This window comes from Carex rostrata, chromosome 9 (assembly GCF_964058835.1).
Source record: "Carex rostrata chromosome 9, lpCarRost1.2, whole genome shotgun sequence".
NCBI lineage: Eukaryota > Viridiplantae > Streptophyta > Magnoliopsida > Poales > Cyperaceae > Carex > Carex rostrata.
Genome location: NC_135926.1, coordinates 6824300 through 6842967, shown reverse-complemented (window position 1 = coordinate 6842967; position 18668 = coordinate 6824300). Strand labels below are relative to the sequence as shown.

Genomic DNA, 18668 nt, shown 5'->3' with positions numbered 1-18668 from the left:
AGAAAGAAAATAAGTTGAATACTAATTCCACGTCATCACATAATTCATGCTATATAAATAAAGAAAAATCTAATCAATAACAGAATATTAAATTTGAATATGGCTTTGGATTTACACAAACTGCACTAGAGAGGGTATCGCAAATTTTACAAAATGAACCCTATTGTTTCTTAAAATAACATAAAAGTAAATTTGAATGCTATCCCCTCAAAATAAGTCTTCTTCATTCCCATAACTAGATTTGTATGCACTTTAATCTTCGTCATCTTCATCATCTTCATCATCTTCATTTTTAAATTCAGATTCGTCTTCACTCGCATATTCTATGGAAGTTGGTTCTTTCATTTTACACTTGCCCTTTTGCCCATAATCAGATTCGTCTTCACTCTTTTACGCTTTCCCTTTTGATTATTTCATTAACATTAGTCCTGGCCATGTCACAATTTTGCAATTTGTTCCTTTTTGAATATATGAACACACCAAAAAGTTGCTAATAATTTGCAATACAGAAACTTGAAATAACTTGAGGACTACAATGGTAGATAATTAAAATGACATACAGTTGACAGTACAAGTTTATTTCTCAGATTTCACACGCTAATGTAGAAAGCCGAGTTTGATCCAATATAATCAATCAGATTAATTTTGGGAGAGTTCACAAAGGCAAATAAATTTTGAGGAGAGAGAGAGAGATCGTGCACCTGATCGGGAGAAGAGTGATCGCTCGAGAAAGCAGATGAGAGCGACGGAAGAGGAGAAAGAGAGGCGGAAGAGGCGGATGAGAGCGGCGAAGAGGAGTGAAGAAATCTCATGGATTTCCAACAGAGAGAGAGAGAGAGAGAGAGGCGGGATGGAAAGGAAGGAACCTTAGGTTAACGGAGCGCTGATTCAATTTCTCCGTTCCGTTCTTTTGGATCAGCGACAAAAGCTGATCTAATCAAACACGGATCTACAAACAGATCAAACGGTTTAAAAGTTGATTGCTCCACAGTCCAGGAACAATCGATTTGATATTAGCCTATCTCTCTCTATATATATATATATGAGTTAGGCTGGGGTGCTATGGATAGCATAGTGGCCTCCCGTGCTACGGCTCAATATTCAAGTTTTTAAAATCCAAACGGTCGATCCGAACCGTTCATTGTTTAATCCATATTGAAATGTGCTTGGAGACCAAATTTTACATTTTTTGGAATTTTTTTGCTATTTATTAAGATGGTTTGAAATCGCTGTTTTCCAGTGGTGCAGAATTTTAATAAAAACAGGGATTTTGAAACCATCTTAATAAATAGCAAAAAAATTCCAAAAAATGTAAAATTTGGTCTCCAAGCACATTTCAATATGGATTAAACAATGAACGGTTCGGATCGACCGTTTGGATTTTGAAAACTTGAATATTGAGCCGTAGCACGGGAGGCCACTATGCTATCCATAGCACCCCAGCCTAACTCTATATATATAGAGGTAGGCTAATATACAATCGATTGTTCCTGAGGTCTCGTACAACCAAGTCATTTTCTGATTTTTAAAGTCCAAATGATCGATCCAAACCGTTCATCTTGTTCTCCATATTAATATGTGTTTGGAGACCAAATTTTATATTTTTCTGAATTTTTTTACTATTTATTAAGCCAATTTGAAAACCGCTGATCCAACGGTGGCTTAACAAAACAGTAAAACCAGAAGCTACCGTTGGATCAGCGATTTTCAAAGTGGCTTAATAAATAGTAAAAAAATTCAAAAAAATGTAAAATTTGGTCTCCAAGCACATATTAATATGGAGAACAAGATGAACGGTTTGGATCGATCATTTGGACTTTAAAAATCGGAAAATGACTTGGTTGTACGGGACCCCAGGAACAATCGATTGTATATTAGCCTACCTCTATATATATATATATATATATATATATATATATATATATATATATAGTCCCGCTAATTTGCTGCCAGTAGCATTTTAGCCGGAGGTGCTGCCACCATTTTTTTTTTTTTTGGATGTCCAAACAACAAATCTAAACCGTTAGATGTTTAATCTATATTATAGGATTGGGCTAATATGCTATGGGTAGCTAAGAGGCCTCCCGTGCTACGGCTCAATATTCGACTTTTCAAAATCCTAACGGTCAATCCAAACCGTTCATCTTGTTCTTCATATTAATATGTGTTTGGAGACCAAATTTTACATTTTTTGGAAATTTTTTACTATTGTTTTAGATTTATTGAATATCGCTGTTTTTTATGGTCCAGATTTGTCTGAAAAACAGCGATTTTCAATAAATCTAAAAAAATAGTAAAAAATTTCCAAAAAATGTAAAATTTGATCTCCAAGCACATATTAATATGAAGAACAAGATGAATGGTTCGGATCGACCGTTAGAATTTTGAAAAGTCGAATATTGAGCCGTAGCACGGGAGGCCTCTTAGCTACCCATAGCACCGTAGCCAAGTCCCTATATTATAATCTACTTAGAGACCAAATTTTACATTTTTTGGAATTTTTGTACTATTTATTAAGCTAGTTTGAAAACCGTTGTTTTCAGTAAATTTCTGCAGCATTGAGGGCTATGCTGCCGGCAGCAAATTAGCCGGACCCATATATATATATATATATATATATATATATATATATATATTCATGTTCATATAGTTGAATTTATTTCCACATAACCAACATAAAGTGTGCCTTATTATATATAAAAAAAATACAATATTTTGGGATGTGATAGTAAAAGTCTGCATAATGCATAAACTTTTAATTACATGCGCTGCATATTACGTTTTTAATTCACATATCCACATATTCGGACCACATATGCGGCCGTATGCTCAAAACTGCATGGGAGGGACTGCATGACATTCTGAACATGGCTGTCGACTGCATAAGCATATGTGGTCCATGCGGCCGCATTTTAAAACACTGGTATTTAAAGTTAAAAATATATCATATATATTATGTATGGTTAACTTGTAAATGTAGTAAACTTTAGTAATGTATGTTTGTTCTAACATTATTTTTTATACAAATTAACTTTTCACAATTTATTTTTATTTTAATACAAATTAACTTTCATGCTAGCTAATATGAAAATTATTTTAATATGATCTTTTTACTAATTGTTTAGAAATAAAAAGAATCATTATTTTTATGAATTAGTGCGTTGACAATTTTAATTTTATTAAAAAATAATAATAAATTAAATAATAAAAATTTATTTTTTGTCTGATGAAATTCCTGACTATGTGACTGTTCAAGTGAAGTGCTGGCTAAATTAAGTTGGCTTGAATTTTTATCGCTTCCAAATCATGAAAATAATTTGTTACCATTATAATTTATTAACGAGATACAATAATCAAATTGACATACTAGTCTATTAATTAAAAGTTCGGAATGATATTGTGTATTGATATTAAAATATATATAGATGCCCAATTTAATTAGTTGGTTCGGCTTCTCTCCAACAATATACTTGCAATAAAATGTTGGTTCCAGACAAACAGAAACCGCTTCTTTCAGATCAAATGGTCTATAAAAACCGTCAAATACCTGACTAAATTAATGAATTTATAAAAGTCAAAATTTCTGCGAATTCTCTGATAACAAATGTGTCTTTAGATTTGTCTTCTGTTATTTGATGACCCAGCGGTAATTGTGTAAACGGTCGGATACATATAATTATTAAATTTATCTTTATCCGTTATAATATTAAATAAATATGAATATGTATACATTATAATATTCGGATACAAATATGAATACAGATACGGATTGTATATTAAACTGTATCTTTATCCGTTATAATATTTCGAATACAAATATGAATACGGATAATTTTGAATATGGATTTGGATTGAATATTAAACAAATATAAATATGGATCAAATGTCGGACGGATACAAATACATATATGAATATAATTCGGATAATTAAAAATAAATTATCAATGTACATTCTAGTAAAGAATAATATCTAAATATAAATTTTTTTATTCATAAATTAAATTTAATATTTTTCATAATAAATTTGTTAGTTACAAAACATATATCATATTATCAAAACAATAGTCACTAATCATGCGAAATTTTTATTAATACCCAATTTTTTTTTATCAAATTACTCAATCTACCCAAATTTGCGCAAAATCTCGAAAGTTGCCCCTTCCAGTTACTAAATAACCGGACTCTATCCTTCTTTCTGATGATTTAGTCACCGAATTTAAAAAAAAATTCCAGTTACTAAATAACCGGAAAGTGGCTCTATGTTTGACCGGTTACTTAGTAACTTTGTTTGTTTGGCTTTTTTTTTTTTTTTGTTAAAAACAGAAATTTAAAAAAAAATTGTATTGAAATATTAGAAATGTTGAATATATTTCTTTGAAAATAGATGGAATACAATATAATTTGGTTTATTAGAAAGATTGTAACAAATAATCCGGATCAACATTTTTCAGGCTGAATTTTTCGCGGCTATAAGAAAAATTAATATATTTCTTTATGTGTTATTGGAAAATAAATAAATATGCTTTGAATGTGAGTTATTGATCGCGGTTGAAAAGTCACTTCTAGGTAATACAGAAAATATTGTGATCCTTCTAATGCATTTAATTTCTAAAAAATTATATCTATTTTGATAATTCTTTTTTAATATCAATCATTAAATAACTTAAATTTTTTGTTTTTCAAAAATAGATACAAATTAAATGTACTAGAACCATGACAATATTTTCTATATTTACCTAGAAGTGGTTTTTGAACCGGGATCAAGAATTCAAAATCTAAGCATTTTTATTTTATTTTTCCAATAACACATAAAGAAATATATTAATTTTTCTTACAATCGCAAAAAATCCGACCTGAAAAATGTAGATCCGGATTATTTGTTACAGTATTTCTAATAAATCAAATTATATTGTATTCCATCTATTTTCAAAGAAATATATTTAACATTTGTAATATTTCAATACAAAAAAATTTAAAAATTTCTATTTTCAACAAAAAAAAGCCAAACAAACAAAGTGACTAAGTAACCGGTCAAACATAGAGCCACTTTCCGGTTATTTAGTAATCGGAATTTTTTTTCTAAATACGGTGACTAAATCACCGGAAAGAATGATAGAGTCCGGTTATTTAGTAACAAGAAGGGGCAATTTTCGAGATTATGTGCAAATTTGGGTAGATTGAGTAATTTGATAGAATTTTTGGGTATTAATAAAAATTTTGGCTAGTCCTATCATAGTGTTATATTGTTCATTAGAATATATATGCACATTTAGTTTAATAAATCATTGGTAATTTGGTATGTATATGCAGTTTAATAAATTAATTTATAAACAAAGATGAGTGGTTTAGGGATGTAAACGGTCGGATATAGATAGTTACATATAGTTAAAAATCAAATCGTATCTTTATCTGTTATATATTTTTAGATTCGGATACGAATACAGATAGTCTCGAATACCGATACAAACAAACCAGATAATTTATGTAATTTTCCGGATTGAGATTCATACGATATCAGATAATATCCGATCCGTTTACACCCCCAGCGGACAGATCAAATCACAATTTAGACAGTTCCTTTGACAAGTTATGTAGGTGAGACAATGATATTTCGGAAATTCATAAGCACAAGATCAACTGCAGATTCTATCATGTTGTCTCTAGTGGTAAGTGAGACAATGATACTTTGGAAAGCATGGGGAGAAAATTCCATTTATTTTCCAGTATATAGGTGATCTACAATTTAGGTTTGTGATATTCCCACCAACTTTAGTATACTAACAATTAAAGGCTCAATAAACAATTAATTAATCGATGATCTCAGATTGTTGTCCTTATATTTTGTACCTTTTTCTATGCATGGTAACAAGCAAAGCCTTGGACCTCTCCCGTCATGATTTTTAAAAGAAATGGGGGCGTAAAATCAATTCTTACATATTTGATATTTTAGGCGGTGAGAAATCAAACATGAAAACAAAATCTTGCGTTGGGAATGAAAGTGAAATGAGGATATCTAGTAATATTGTTCAGTTCCAAAAGTACTTCCAACAAAAGGTGTATTCTTCTGATTTCTAATAATGAGGAGAAGAAAAACCTACCACCAAACTACCTAAGCATGTTGAAATTTCTCTTGGCTATACATCAGTCAATAATTAGACACTCAAATCACAGCGATTGCCACAAAATATACAGATTGTTAAATTAATTACGGAGTTGCCCCTTACACATGTTTGGTAAATGAGACGTGTATATCTTTACCGAGATCTGGCTATGAACTTGTGATGCTACTAATTAAATTTGAGGTTACAGTTTCGAAATCCGGTAAGAAGATCCCTAAATTGATATTAGAGCGGTCGTCTGGTGGATGGTTTGATCCCACCAGTCTTCTAAGAAAGAAAAAAAGAAAAAAAAAGAAAAAAAAAGGAGAAACTATGAGGTGCATTAAGAGTTCCAATATCTTCAAATAAAAAATTCAAGTCATGCTCTGTTTAATCTAAAATATTTGAACTACGAGAAAAGCATTATCACCTTTTGTTTGATAGGCTTTATATATAAACTATATTAGTTTCAGTTGTCCACATTAGTTTACAAAAAGTACTGATGCGTAACATTTAATGTCGAAGTAAAGCAACATAATAAAGAAAATAGTCAAAAAAACAGGCTAATTAAGTATGTTCAACTGTTTGGCATTCTATGCAACCAAAATGGTGGTACCTTGAATTCAATAGGGGCTGACCCTTATTTTACTCAAAAAAAAAAAAAATGGTGGTACCTGGTCACTGTAGTCAATTTGAGACATGATCTTGACTGAAACCTCAACTAAATGCTAATTAAAATAGAGTAAAAAAAAAACTAAGAATTTGACCGATATATATCTTATTAAAAGTTTATTCCCTAATGCACAAGATTAGTTACCGAGAAACTAGCAAGGCAGTACTTGTCCTGGATCATACATATATAGTATTAACCTTAATTTCAGAAAATAGCTCATGAACATTTCCTTTAGCTGTTAATAATTAGCTAACAGCACACCTGAGGAAGGCATGAGATAACACATGTTCCCAGATTCTGAGGATCTAGATATAAAAATAAAACAAATATATACAAGTACGTACATATAATTAATATAACTTCACCAAATTTTCATTTGCTGTAAGATGGAGGCAAAAGAAAGTGCTGGATGTGGCGGTTAACTTGGCATGCCTTCTCCAACTGCAGTGCATGTCCTCCATCCTTTATTATCTCCAGCCTCGACCTTTTCCCCAAATGCCTAAACAAAATAAACAAAGATATATGTTAATACAGAATGAAACACTTTTTTTGTGCATTTTATTCTAAAGGAAATATGCATCATGCATATCCCTACAAAGAAAGCAAACATTATGTGTTAGTTGAAAATTTGAGGGGAATTAATCCTCCGAGCCTCTCTCCTTCAAATAGACTTCACATCAAAGAAATCAGGAGCATATGTGATATTTATTTGTTTTTAAAAGGGGATATAAAGTATTTTGCAGAGTATACCACATGCTTAATATTTTTATAATATTTTAGGGATATGCATGAATTTAACCCAACTTTAATATTGTAGCAGCATAATATAGTAATATTAGGAATATACCTATGTAGTTCATGAGCAAGATCAACAGGGAATACTTTATCTTGGTCTCCCCACAAAAGCAATGTCTCCTGTGTCAAAAGTAAAACATCATTTATTAATTTAAAATATAAAACAATTTTTGAAGAAAACAGAGAGCTAGAGGGAGCAATGCCAATGCCAGCACATACATAGTATTAATTTTTAATGACTGCTTAATTTATGAATTATGATTGGTCATGTGGCTAATTTACGGGTTCAGTCTTCAGTGCTCAAACCATGAACATGCAGTTAGGTGGATGGTTTATATTTTCTCTGTTTACATGGGGTACAAAACGCCATGAGCATAAGCATACCTGAGAAAGCACAGGGAGGGGATTAACACCAGCCCCGTTACTAAGCAACTCATCAAGAAGCTCTACTCTTTCCTTCCTCTGATCCATGTACTTCACCTGACAACCAAATCACGTGTCAATGAACTATGAATGCATATGAACATCATAGAAATATTTGACCGCATATATTATATTTGAATAATTGTGCTGTGTATTTTCAGGTCAAGTGCGTAGTAGGTCTAATGCCCATCGGACCTACTTTTGGGTCTACTTTTGAGTCCGATGAGATACAAGACCATCCGATCCATTTTAATATCCGTGCGCATGGATTTTAATAGATTCATTTCTTATCATTTATTTTTAAGACTATCAGTCCAGAATCCAGAATAGTATGATTACAACTCCTGAGAAGAATGACATAAACTAGGCTGACCTTTATTGGGCTCTCTGTAATTTATGAAAAGGGCTTTGCTCTATGGCCTTGATGGTGGGCTTTGTTATCCATAGATAAAGCCTCTGGCACAGTGGCACTCTTACATGTCTATGATTCTATTGGTTCGCTATTTTCCTCGTGTCCTTTTATTAATGGAACTCTTCAGGTGGAGCTAGGGAATGAAATCCGTTGTTATTCAAAACTCCTGCTATTCTCTCTCTCCCATCTCTCTCCCTCTTACGAAGAGAGAGATAGAAAGAAAGTGGACAGCAGGGTGGATTCGGAGGCCAGCGTGTGCTAAGTTCACGCCAAGAGGGTTCGATGAGTTCAACACAAAAAAACATCAAAAATTTTAAATAATGAATTCAAACCGTGTAACTAATCTACTTCATGAATGATGTGTGAACCTTCAATATTTTAAAATTTAGAATTGATTTAGTGAATTCATTTATTACAAAGTCAAGTGGTCAATAAAAAATAAAAAGTGAATATATTAAAATCAATTTTTTGACTACTTGACTTTGTACTAAATAAATTAAAAAAATATAAAATTTTGCATGTACACACATTACTCATGAAGTAGATAAATTTTAACAGTTTAAATTTATCGTTTGAAATCAATCGATAGATTTTAGAATTAAGCTCACTAAGTTCTCTTGGTCAGTTTGGCACACTAACCTCACTCGATCAGCTTTTTATATATAGCATAGGACTCCATGTCTCCATGTGCTATATCTTTCAGATTGGAGATCCTATTAGTCATCCAGAAATTAAAGTGCTACCTCACTCAACAGTATTAATTAATTAATTAGGTTTGAGGATGCCAGACGTAATAAATATGGATAATTATGGGTCTAGAATTTGATTAATTGTTGCAGCTTATACTCAAGGCGACTCAACTATTTAGGTATCCTAATTTGTCTAGTTGGTCCCCACTCCACACAATGCATGCATGAAGTGTGCTACCTATCTATATCACTTCAAATTAAGAGTTAGGCTGGGGTGCTATGGATAGCATAGTGGCCTCTATGCTACGGCTCAATATTCGAGTTTTCTAAATCCAAACGGTCGATCCGAACCGTTCATCTTATTCTCCATATTAATATCTGCTTGGAGACCAAATTTTATAATTTTATGAATTTTTTTACTATTTATTAAGTCACTTTGAAAATCGCTAATCCAACGGTTTTACTGTTTTGTGCAGCCACCGTTGGATCAACAATTTTGTAAAATACTTAATAAATAGTAAAAAAATTCAGAAAAATGTAAAATTTGATCTCCAAGCAGATATTAATATGGAGAATAAAATGAACGGTTCGGATCGACCGTTTGGATTTTGAAAACTCGAATATTGAGCCGTAGCATAGAGGCCACTATGCTATCCATAGCACCCCAGCCTAACTCTCAAATTAAAAACATTTTCCTCAATTATTGGACGTTCAAATATTTTTTGTATACGTCATTCTGATTTTATTAGATCGGACTTGGTCTATCCCTCCAAAAGGCCCACTGCATTTATACACATGGAAAGGGTAACAGGACCCCAAAACGGATCTATATGATATCATGCTAGCCTTTTCTCTTGTTAGAAATCAGGACCATGTTTTAGGTAGTAGTCATAAGACTCCAATGACACACTCAAAATAGTGAAACTGATTATTGAAAGCGCCACTTGGGTGCTTAGTGACGACTGGTAGTGGTCCGGGCTGACTAATTTATGTATACATTCCATTCGTTTGTAGTGATTTATTTGCATCATATTGCATTATAATAAATTGTGGGTCATGGTACATTCTTGGCAGATCCTCGTTGCAGCAATGAAGACCTTTTTTTTAACGGTGTTGTTAATAACGGTATTTGTCTTTTGAACGGAGTATCCTCAAGAAATTAATCAAGAGATTAATCGGTATGTGACCGATTATTTGGAATTTAACAAATAATTTTGTTTTTCATTAAAGTAAAGTGCAAATACTTGTAATTATTAAAAATAATTAATTTAACTCATTAATCTTATCAGATAAATTTATTTTAACTTAGTTTTATTGTTAATTAATAAAATTTTATGAAATTGTCATTTAGAATAACTCCGATAAAATTGGACAAATTATAATACATATAACATATAAATACATAAAAAATAATAGTAAAAATGACCAACTAATTGACAGTATAAAAAAAATGATCAACTTATTGGCAGTATAAAAGAAAAATGAAAGATTTTGTAAAGATTTGGTCATCTCCAACGAATCGGCCGCTAAATTGCCTTTTTTTTACAACACTGATTTTGACACATAAAAACTGTGAGAAATAATTATTTGGATTTTGGATTTTGACCTAATGATCTTTCTGGGAAAGTTTGATGAAAAAATGAAGCTATTTGCTTGTAAAATTAGTCTATTTTTGTTCCTTGATTGATTAGCAGGAATAATTTGTCCACAAGCGATTTTACACTACTTATTAATTTGTGGACGTGTTGCATTCGCAGGAGTCTAGTACAAAAGAAAAACTGTAAACAATAAATACCGCGACACACGAGAAATTTGTCTCTATATATATTCCCACAGAAGCAGATTGCGTATCCTCTGCGTTAACTAAAAGGAATCTTTAGAGTTAATGCATCTCAATCATCTGATTTACTTTAAGATTCGTGTAAACTAAATCTGCACTAATATTAAAGAAGTTCTATGTTATAGACAATAGCCAGATTGACTCCGTTTAAAATCAAACGGTTGAAATTTATCAACCCACGAGATTCCCTTTTGAGTTAATGCAGAGGATACGCTATCACAGAAGCACGGCCCAGAACAAACAAGGAATTCGTATCCTCTGAGATATCTCAAACTTTGCGTGACTTTTTGGAAAATCCCAACTTTAAATACTCTCTGCACGAATCTCAAAGCACCCATAATACTGACCCCTACATCACCCCCGAATAGGCACCGGACACGTCGGTCACGCAAAAGTTGAGATATCTCAGAGGATTCGCACCCAACAAACAAGAGTGCTCATCCTCTGAGATATCTCAACTTTTGCGTGACCGACGTGTCCGGTGCCTATTCGGGGGTGTTGTAGGGGGTCAGTATTATGTGGGATTTGAGATTCGTGCAGAACGTAGTTAAACGGTTGGGATTTTCCATAAAGTCATGCAAAGTTTGAGATATCTCAGAGGATATGAATTCAACAAACAAACTCGCTTGTGTGGTCATCTCCATTTTATTCATAAGCGGAGAGAAAATGTTTCCAGAGGTTTTAGAAAGGCGTTCTCATATCTAAATTAATGCATTCAGTATTAATGTAAGGATTTTTCGAACAAATTTATTTACTAAAATTTGTCTCAAATAGGACTATTAATTCTAAAAGGTGCAATTCTCTCGTCTTAAAAACCATAATAGTGAAGCACTGAATATATTATTTTCGAGAATAGAAAATAATATGAGCAACACTTTCTTGTGGCATGCAGAGAGATCTCATCTCCACCCATTTTGGATTAAAAACAAGATGGTAACCCTCCAGTTTGGATCGAAAAAGATAGATTCAGAACAGATCTCAAGGGTTCTACGTGTAATTACACGGAGAGAACAGGTAGCAATACAAACCTCGATGAAATCGCGGAGATAAAAATCTGGCATCCAGACCGGCGGTCGGTGCATGGTCCGGAGCACGAGTAGCCGCAGATCCTCCGGCCTCAGCGGACACAATATCTCTCTGACATCCCGGCCCTCTCTCTGCACCAACTCTCTTCTTCTCTCGTCTGACGCGCAAACCCCACTCGTCAGCACCACTATTTTATCAACCTCCTCCGTCGCCACATCTAATCCCATTCTATACGCCACAAATCCGCCGTAGCTGATTCCCACGATATTGTACCTCTTCAATCCCAGATGCTTCATCGCTTGCGCAATGCATTTTGCCTGGAAATGAACTGAGCGATTGGGGCTGTTGGATCGGGAATTTCCAAAGAAAACCAGATCGGGGATGTAGAGATTGAAGGAGCGAGAAAGAGTTCTGATCTGGTTGTGCCACTGCCACTTGGCGTCGCCACCAAAGCCATGGATCAGGACAAGGGTTGGCTTGGAGCAGCGGTGGAGAAGTGGAGTCCAGATGTGGATGGAGGTGAGATCGGCAGTGGGGCCAATGGAGAGGTGAACTGTGCGAGGGATAAGGTGGTTGTAGATGAAGAAGAGGCTAATAAAAAGGTCATGGAAGTAAACGATGCTGAGGCAGTGGAGGAGACGGCGGAGATGGCAGAGCAAACGGGCGAAGCTGATACCCGACGCGATCATCTCTCTCTCTATATATATTTGTTTATTTTTTTTGTTTTTTTGTTTGTCTGGTTTTGCTTATCTGTATTTCTTTGTGTAGGTGAGAGAAGAGAATGGAGCACTGGCGATCGAGGAGTGAGGGCTAGAAGATGTTCGCCTTTTATATCTTGACACCTGCTTTTTGGAATTTGCATCCTATGAGATATGTCATATTTTGCGTGACTTTTTGGAAAATCTCAACCGTTGCAATACGTTCTGCGCGAATCTCAAAGCTAAATAATACTGACCCCTTACGTCACCCCCGAATAGGCACCGGACACGTCGGTCACGCAAAATATGAGATATCTCCGAGGATACACACTCTTCTTTTTGGTGGGGACGGCTGGGCATCCGGTTCTTCTATGGTTTGAATCTAGCAGTCATCTGTGTACAAAATCACGACGGCATAATGGATTTTATGAGCTTTTATGTCGCTTTTGCTGCAATTAATAGGAAGATTTGATGACAATCGGTTTATTTATAGTTTTTATGCATCAATATGTGGATATATAAAACCCAAACTATAATCATTTGTTAGCTTTCAAGTCAGCTTTCCGTATGCGTGATATCTAATATGTCTAAACAAACTTGAGTTTGGCGTGCTCGTAATTAATAACTTACTGGAGTTAGTCAACCTATATGTATATATATAGATGGATACGGTGAGTTGCGAAGTAAAACACGTTTCTACTTCACGCTGTATTTTTATTTTAAAAGTCCAAACGACCGATCCGAATCATTAGATATTTAATCTATATTGAAATGTGCTTGGAGACCAAATTTTATATTTTTTGGAATTTTTTTACTATTTATTAAGCATTTTTGAAAATTGCTGTTTTTATGTGAACAGTAAAAAACAGTAAAATTTTCTGGACCATCAGATCAGCGACATTCAAAATTGCTTAATAAATAGTAAATAAATTCCAAAAAATGTAAAATTTGGTCTCCAAGCACATTTCAATATGGAGAACAAGATGAACGGTTCGGATCGACGTTTTGAACTTTAAAATCACAAAATATGAGCGTGAAGTAAAATAGTCGCTTTACTTCGGAACTCACCGTAGCCCATATATATATATATATATATATAGTAAGGCTACAATGCTTTGCAAATTAAAGTTGGTGTTTTAATTTGCACTTATATCTCTAGTTTCAAAGTTCACATAGTCAATCTAAACTTCTCAACATGTTCTTCATATTGAAATGTGCTTAGAGACCAAATTTTATATTTTTTTGGAAATTTTTTACTATTGTTTTATAATTTTTCAAAATCAGTTTTTATTTTTATTTTTTATTATTTTATTATTTAATGAAAAACACTGATTTTGGATTTGAGTTCAAAAAATGAATGCATTAAAGTCAATTTATTAACCTTCTAATTTTGACCGATTAACTTTATACTAAATTAATTCAAATATTTTTAGAATTTTTTAGAATAAGTGATTTTGAAGTCGAATTCATATCTTCTAAGGTAATTCAAATTTTGAGTATACATTATGATTGTTCGATCTGTTTTGACATATATGAATACTAAAGGGACCTAGTGCATTCTATATAGGATTAGATTGACTCAAATTCTAATCGGATGGTCGGATCTAAACTCAAAATTTTAGTTAGATTTGCAATTAGTATAAATAATAGTATGTGGTTGTCGGACAGATTGAGGTACTGTCAAGCATCAGTTAATCAAAATTATGCAAACAATTATTCATTTTCATTAAAATTATATGTATATATTCATAATTTATTATAAATAATTTATTTAACTCATCAAACTGAGTAGAACTAGAGTGTTTCTAAGTTCACTCAGTCTCTTTGTGAACTCAACTCCAAAACCTATCGGATTATTTTCAAATAATGAATCCAAACCATTGAAATCCTTCTACCTTACGAGTGATACGTCTACATGCACAAAAATTTTAATTTAGAATTAATTTTGTATAGAGTCAAAGTGGTCAAAAGGCATCCAAAAAACGAATGCATTAAAATTAATTTATAAACCTTCTAAATTTGACCACTTTACTTTATACTAAATTAATTTGAAAATTTAAAATTTGATTTAAAATTTGACTTTAAAATTTGACTTTAAAATTTGACTTTAAAATTTTCACACGTAGACGCATTACTCGTAGGATTTCAACGGTTTGGATTTTTCGTTTGAAGCCAATCCGATAGGTTTTAGAGTTGAGCTCACAGAGGAGCTTGGTGAACTTAGAAATACCCTAGTTCTACTCTATCAAATTTATCAAATAAATTTAATTTAACTTAGTTATATTATTATAACATGGCACTATCCTTATTTTTTCTTAACAACACATACAAATTTTACATGTAAGTGCATATTTATTTAATGCAAAAATAAATTCAAAATTTAAGCTTTTTCAAATACTAATAACATACTATTAAAAAAAATGAAACATTCTAACATAAAATTATTAAATTTAGCTTATGATGACAACATAATTTCACATATGAATATGCCGTACTAATTAAAAAAATTACATCAATGAGAAAAATATATGTTATATAAATAATAGAAGAATTAATCAATTTCAAACTAAGTAAAATGAAAAAACATATATAAAAAATATTGGATGTATATCCAAGCACAAATAAAACTACAATACATGATTTATGAAACTTATTATCATACATTCACAGGAAAAAAATATTTACTGAAATAAATTGGAATAAACAAAATAATTGAAAACAATCGGCTAATTAATCGAAAAAACCTCCAATTAATATATTCATAACAGTATGATCGCCATTAACAATTAAAAGAGCATTTAGTTGGCTGTTAAGATCGTTTTTTACAACGTTTGTTCGTGCCTAATTCGAGCACTAAGAGGAACATGCTACACTGTAGATTGCTGACTCAAGAACTTTTGTGAAATAAGTAATTAAATAACACAAGTGAATGCGATTATGCTAACTAATCGAGCTGGTGTTGGTTTTTTCCTTTTTTTGAGGAACTAAGCAAGAGCGACAGAGAGAGAAAAGAGACGAACAGATTGAAATACAGAGAAGGAGAGAAAGGAATTCATTTCTAATTTTTTAATGATGTGGCGTTAATTGTAATTTATAATTAATTTTTTAGATTAAATAATTTAGAAATTATGAATTTTTTAATTGCTAAATTGAATGACGTGGCTAATTTTAATTTCTAAACGTTTCATGGGATGGAGTCATGGAGATGCTCGGAGCTGGTGTTGTCGACTCCTTTTGTCTAGTGCTTCAAATCAAAAGGCTGTGACTACATCAGATTTAATAAGACACGTGTCACTACGCTGTTGGTCAATTGGTCGGCAGTGGTCACCCTATTGTACTCGTGTGCCAGTGTGCTCCTGATGTCGTTTCCTCCGAGATCCACTGCAAATTGTAGTAAAGTAGATTAACCTGAAGCTGAGTGCATATCATTTGAGATATCTCCTATTTTGCGTGACCGACGATGTCCGGTGCCTACTCGGGATAGCGCAGGCAGGGGCCCAGTATTATTTGAGCTTTGAGATTCGTGTAGAAAGTATTTGAACGGTTGATATTTTTCAAAAAGTCACGCAAAATGTGAGATATCTCAGAGGATGTGAATTCTCTGCATGCCCGGTCCTGGGGCAGGGCATCCAGGGCGATGGCCCCGGGCCTCAGGATTCAGAGGGCCCCAAAAAAAAATTTAGTATGTATATATTACGAAAAAATATTTGTATATATTAAAAATAAATAAAATATTACAAAACAAATTTTGTATATATAAAAGCTCTAAATTTTTTTATAAATAGGAATGATCTATTGACATATTAATAAAATAATATATGTATATAAAGGTAAGGGTATAAATGGTCGGATACGGATCGAATAGTGATCGAACCATATCTTTATCCGTTATAATTTTTTGAATACGGATGCGAATATGGATAGTCTCGGATACGGATCGGATATTAAATGTATACGAATATGGATGAGATATCGGATGGATATGAATATAATTCGGATAATTAAAAAAATACTAATATACATTCTAGTAAAGTATAATATCTAAATATAATTTTTTTTTTCATTCATTAATTAGATCTAATATTTTTCATAATAAATACAAAACATATATCATATTACCAAAATATTAGTCACTATTCATCTCCTAATATTATATTGTTAATCAGAAATATCAATTCAAGATTAATAATGTTTTTTTCTAAGCATACAAGACAAAAAAAAAACAAAGAGAGTCTTGAACCAACTACATTAACGATCATATATCAATACCATGCAACTAAAATATAAGTAATAAATCATTGGTATTTAACAAATCATTTCTTGTGGAGTAGAGGTGTAAATGGTCAGATAAAGATAGTTACGGGTAGTTAATTATTAAACCGTATCCTTATCCATTGTAACTTTTCGGATACGAATATGGATGCAGATACAATAGTTAATTATTAAACAATATCCTTATCCGTTATAACTTTTCGGATATGGATACAAATATTGATAGTTTCGGATACGAATATAGATCAGATAATTTAAGTAATTTTTCTGATTCAGATCCGAACGAAATCGGATAATATCTAATTTATTTACACCCCTATATAAAGGACTTAAATTTTTATCCCGCCTCGGGTCCCAAAATCTTCAGGACCGGCCCTGATTCTTTGAAGCTTGCACTTCTCACCTGTTTACGTTCTTATCACGCTTGCCGCAAATTGTGTTTCATAGATTCCGCAATTGAAATTTTATAGAGAAAAAAACGCAAATTCTATAGGCCGCTTGATCGGAATCCGTGAACGAATCTTGATGGCGTTTGAATGGATGTAATTCAAAACGCTGACTCGCTGAGGCGCACTCTTCCCTGCCCTGGCTGTTCCCAAGCTTAAATAGGGAATATTTTCTCAAGTGGAGTTGAAGGCTAGAGAAGGAACTTGGGCTATCACAGATTAAACTGTAGAGCCAGTGTAGGATTGGGTAAGATATCTTGTGACAATGCGCGGAGATGAAGAGCTAAAAAATTATCTGTAATTATTGAAAATTGGAACAATTAATATCGATAGTAGATTTGGACTTCTGAGGCTCTGAGCTCAGTGCCGATAATAATGTAGGCTAAGTCGTCTTCCATTTATATATGTATTACTTTTTTTTCTCAATATGTACACCAATTTATTTTAGCTTTTATTTTTTTTTTATTTGGTCATATGCATTTGGGAAGACAGAACCGAGAACTATATTTGATTTTGTTCTGATGAAAGACAATGCATTGAAAGAGTTAAATTCCAAGATTTAAAAAAAAAAAAAAAAAAAGGACTACTAGACTTGTTCTGATGAAAGACAAAGCATGTAAATCACAAAATTAAAACAGTGCCGCAGACCGATGAAAAAAAATGTTGCTGCCCAGGATCGAACTGGGGACCTTCAGTGTGTAAGACTGACGTGATAACCACTACACCACAGCAACTTATTTAATTTCGAGATTAATGATAATTACAGGGTTTTAAATAGACTTAATAAAGAATAATTATATGAATCAACCTTTTCCAGTCCCCCTTTATCTCTCCAAACAATATATGAATGTTGTATTATGGTTCTCTCTTTTCCTGTTCCGCACTCGTCTCTGCATCGGATTCGTATCCTCTCAGGTATTGGAGATGATTACCTTCACTTTACGATTTAAGATTAATTCTCAACTGGTTTGAGATTCAGGCTACAATAGGGGGCAGTATTTTTGGGCTTTGAGATTTGTGCCAAGTTAAAAAGAACGGTACAGATCTACTAATTGTAAAAGATTTTCTTATCAGGTATTAGAGAGGATGTGAATTCCTCTGCATCAACATTTATAAGTATAAATACTTTGAAAATAAGGTATTAATTTTTGAAAATAAGATATTAATACTTTGATACTTAGCTTGTTATGATTATCTATTTTCCAGTCTCTCAATGGTCCCAGCGTCAACCTTCCTTTAATGAAGTAATAGGGATTCCGTATCCCTGGATCAACCTTCCCCAATCATCCTTGTGTC

General features: G+C 32.7%; 1 protein-coding gene and 1 non-coding gene across 2 annotated transcripts; both read right to left on the bottom strand.

The window, feature by feature from the left end:
- Positions 1 to 6859: 6859 nt before the first annotated feature.
- Positions 6860 to 12756, bottom strand: LOC144559353 (uncharacterized). The gene is made up of 4 exons (XM_078308371.1): positions 11959 to 12756; positions 7951 to 8046; positions 7619 to 7686; positions 6860 to 7270 (listed from the first exon to the last, which is right to left on the bottom strand). The coding sequence occupies exons 1-4, from the start codon at positions 12643 to 12645 to the stop codon at positions 7144 to 7146; spliced, it is 978 nt and encodes a 325-aa protein (XP_078164497.1). The 5' UTR covers positions 12646 to 12756; the 3' UTR covers positions 6860 to 7143.
- A 5277-nt stretch (positions 12757 to 18033) lies between these two features.
- On the bottom strand, positions 18034 to 18106 carry TRNAV-UAC (transfer RNA valine (anticodon UAC)). Its single transcript has one exon. It is a non-coding gene; the product is annotated as a tRNA-Val (tRNA).
- Between the last annotated feature and the right edge of the window lie 562 nt (positions 18107 to 18668).

Coding starts and splice junctions, on each gene's coding strand:
- LOC144559353 (XM_078308371.1), bottom strand. CDS start 12,645: ATGATCGCGTCGGGTATCAGCTTCGCCCGTTTGCTCTGCCATCTCCGC. Junction 8,047..11,958: donor ATCTCCGCGATTTCATCGAG/GTTTGTATTGCT, acceptor TTTGGTTGTCAG/GTGAAGTACATGGATCAGAG. Junction 7,271..7,618: donor CTTGCTCATGAACTACATAG/GTATATTCCTAA, acceptor TATTTTGTTTAG/GCATTTGGGGAAAAGGTCGA.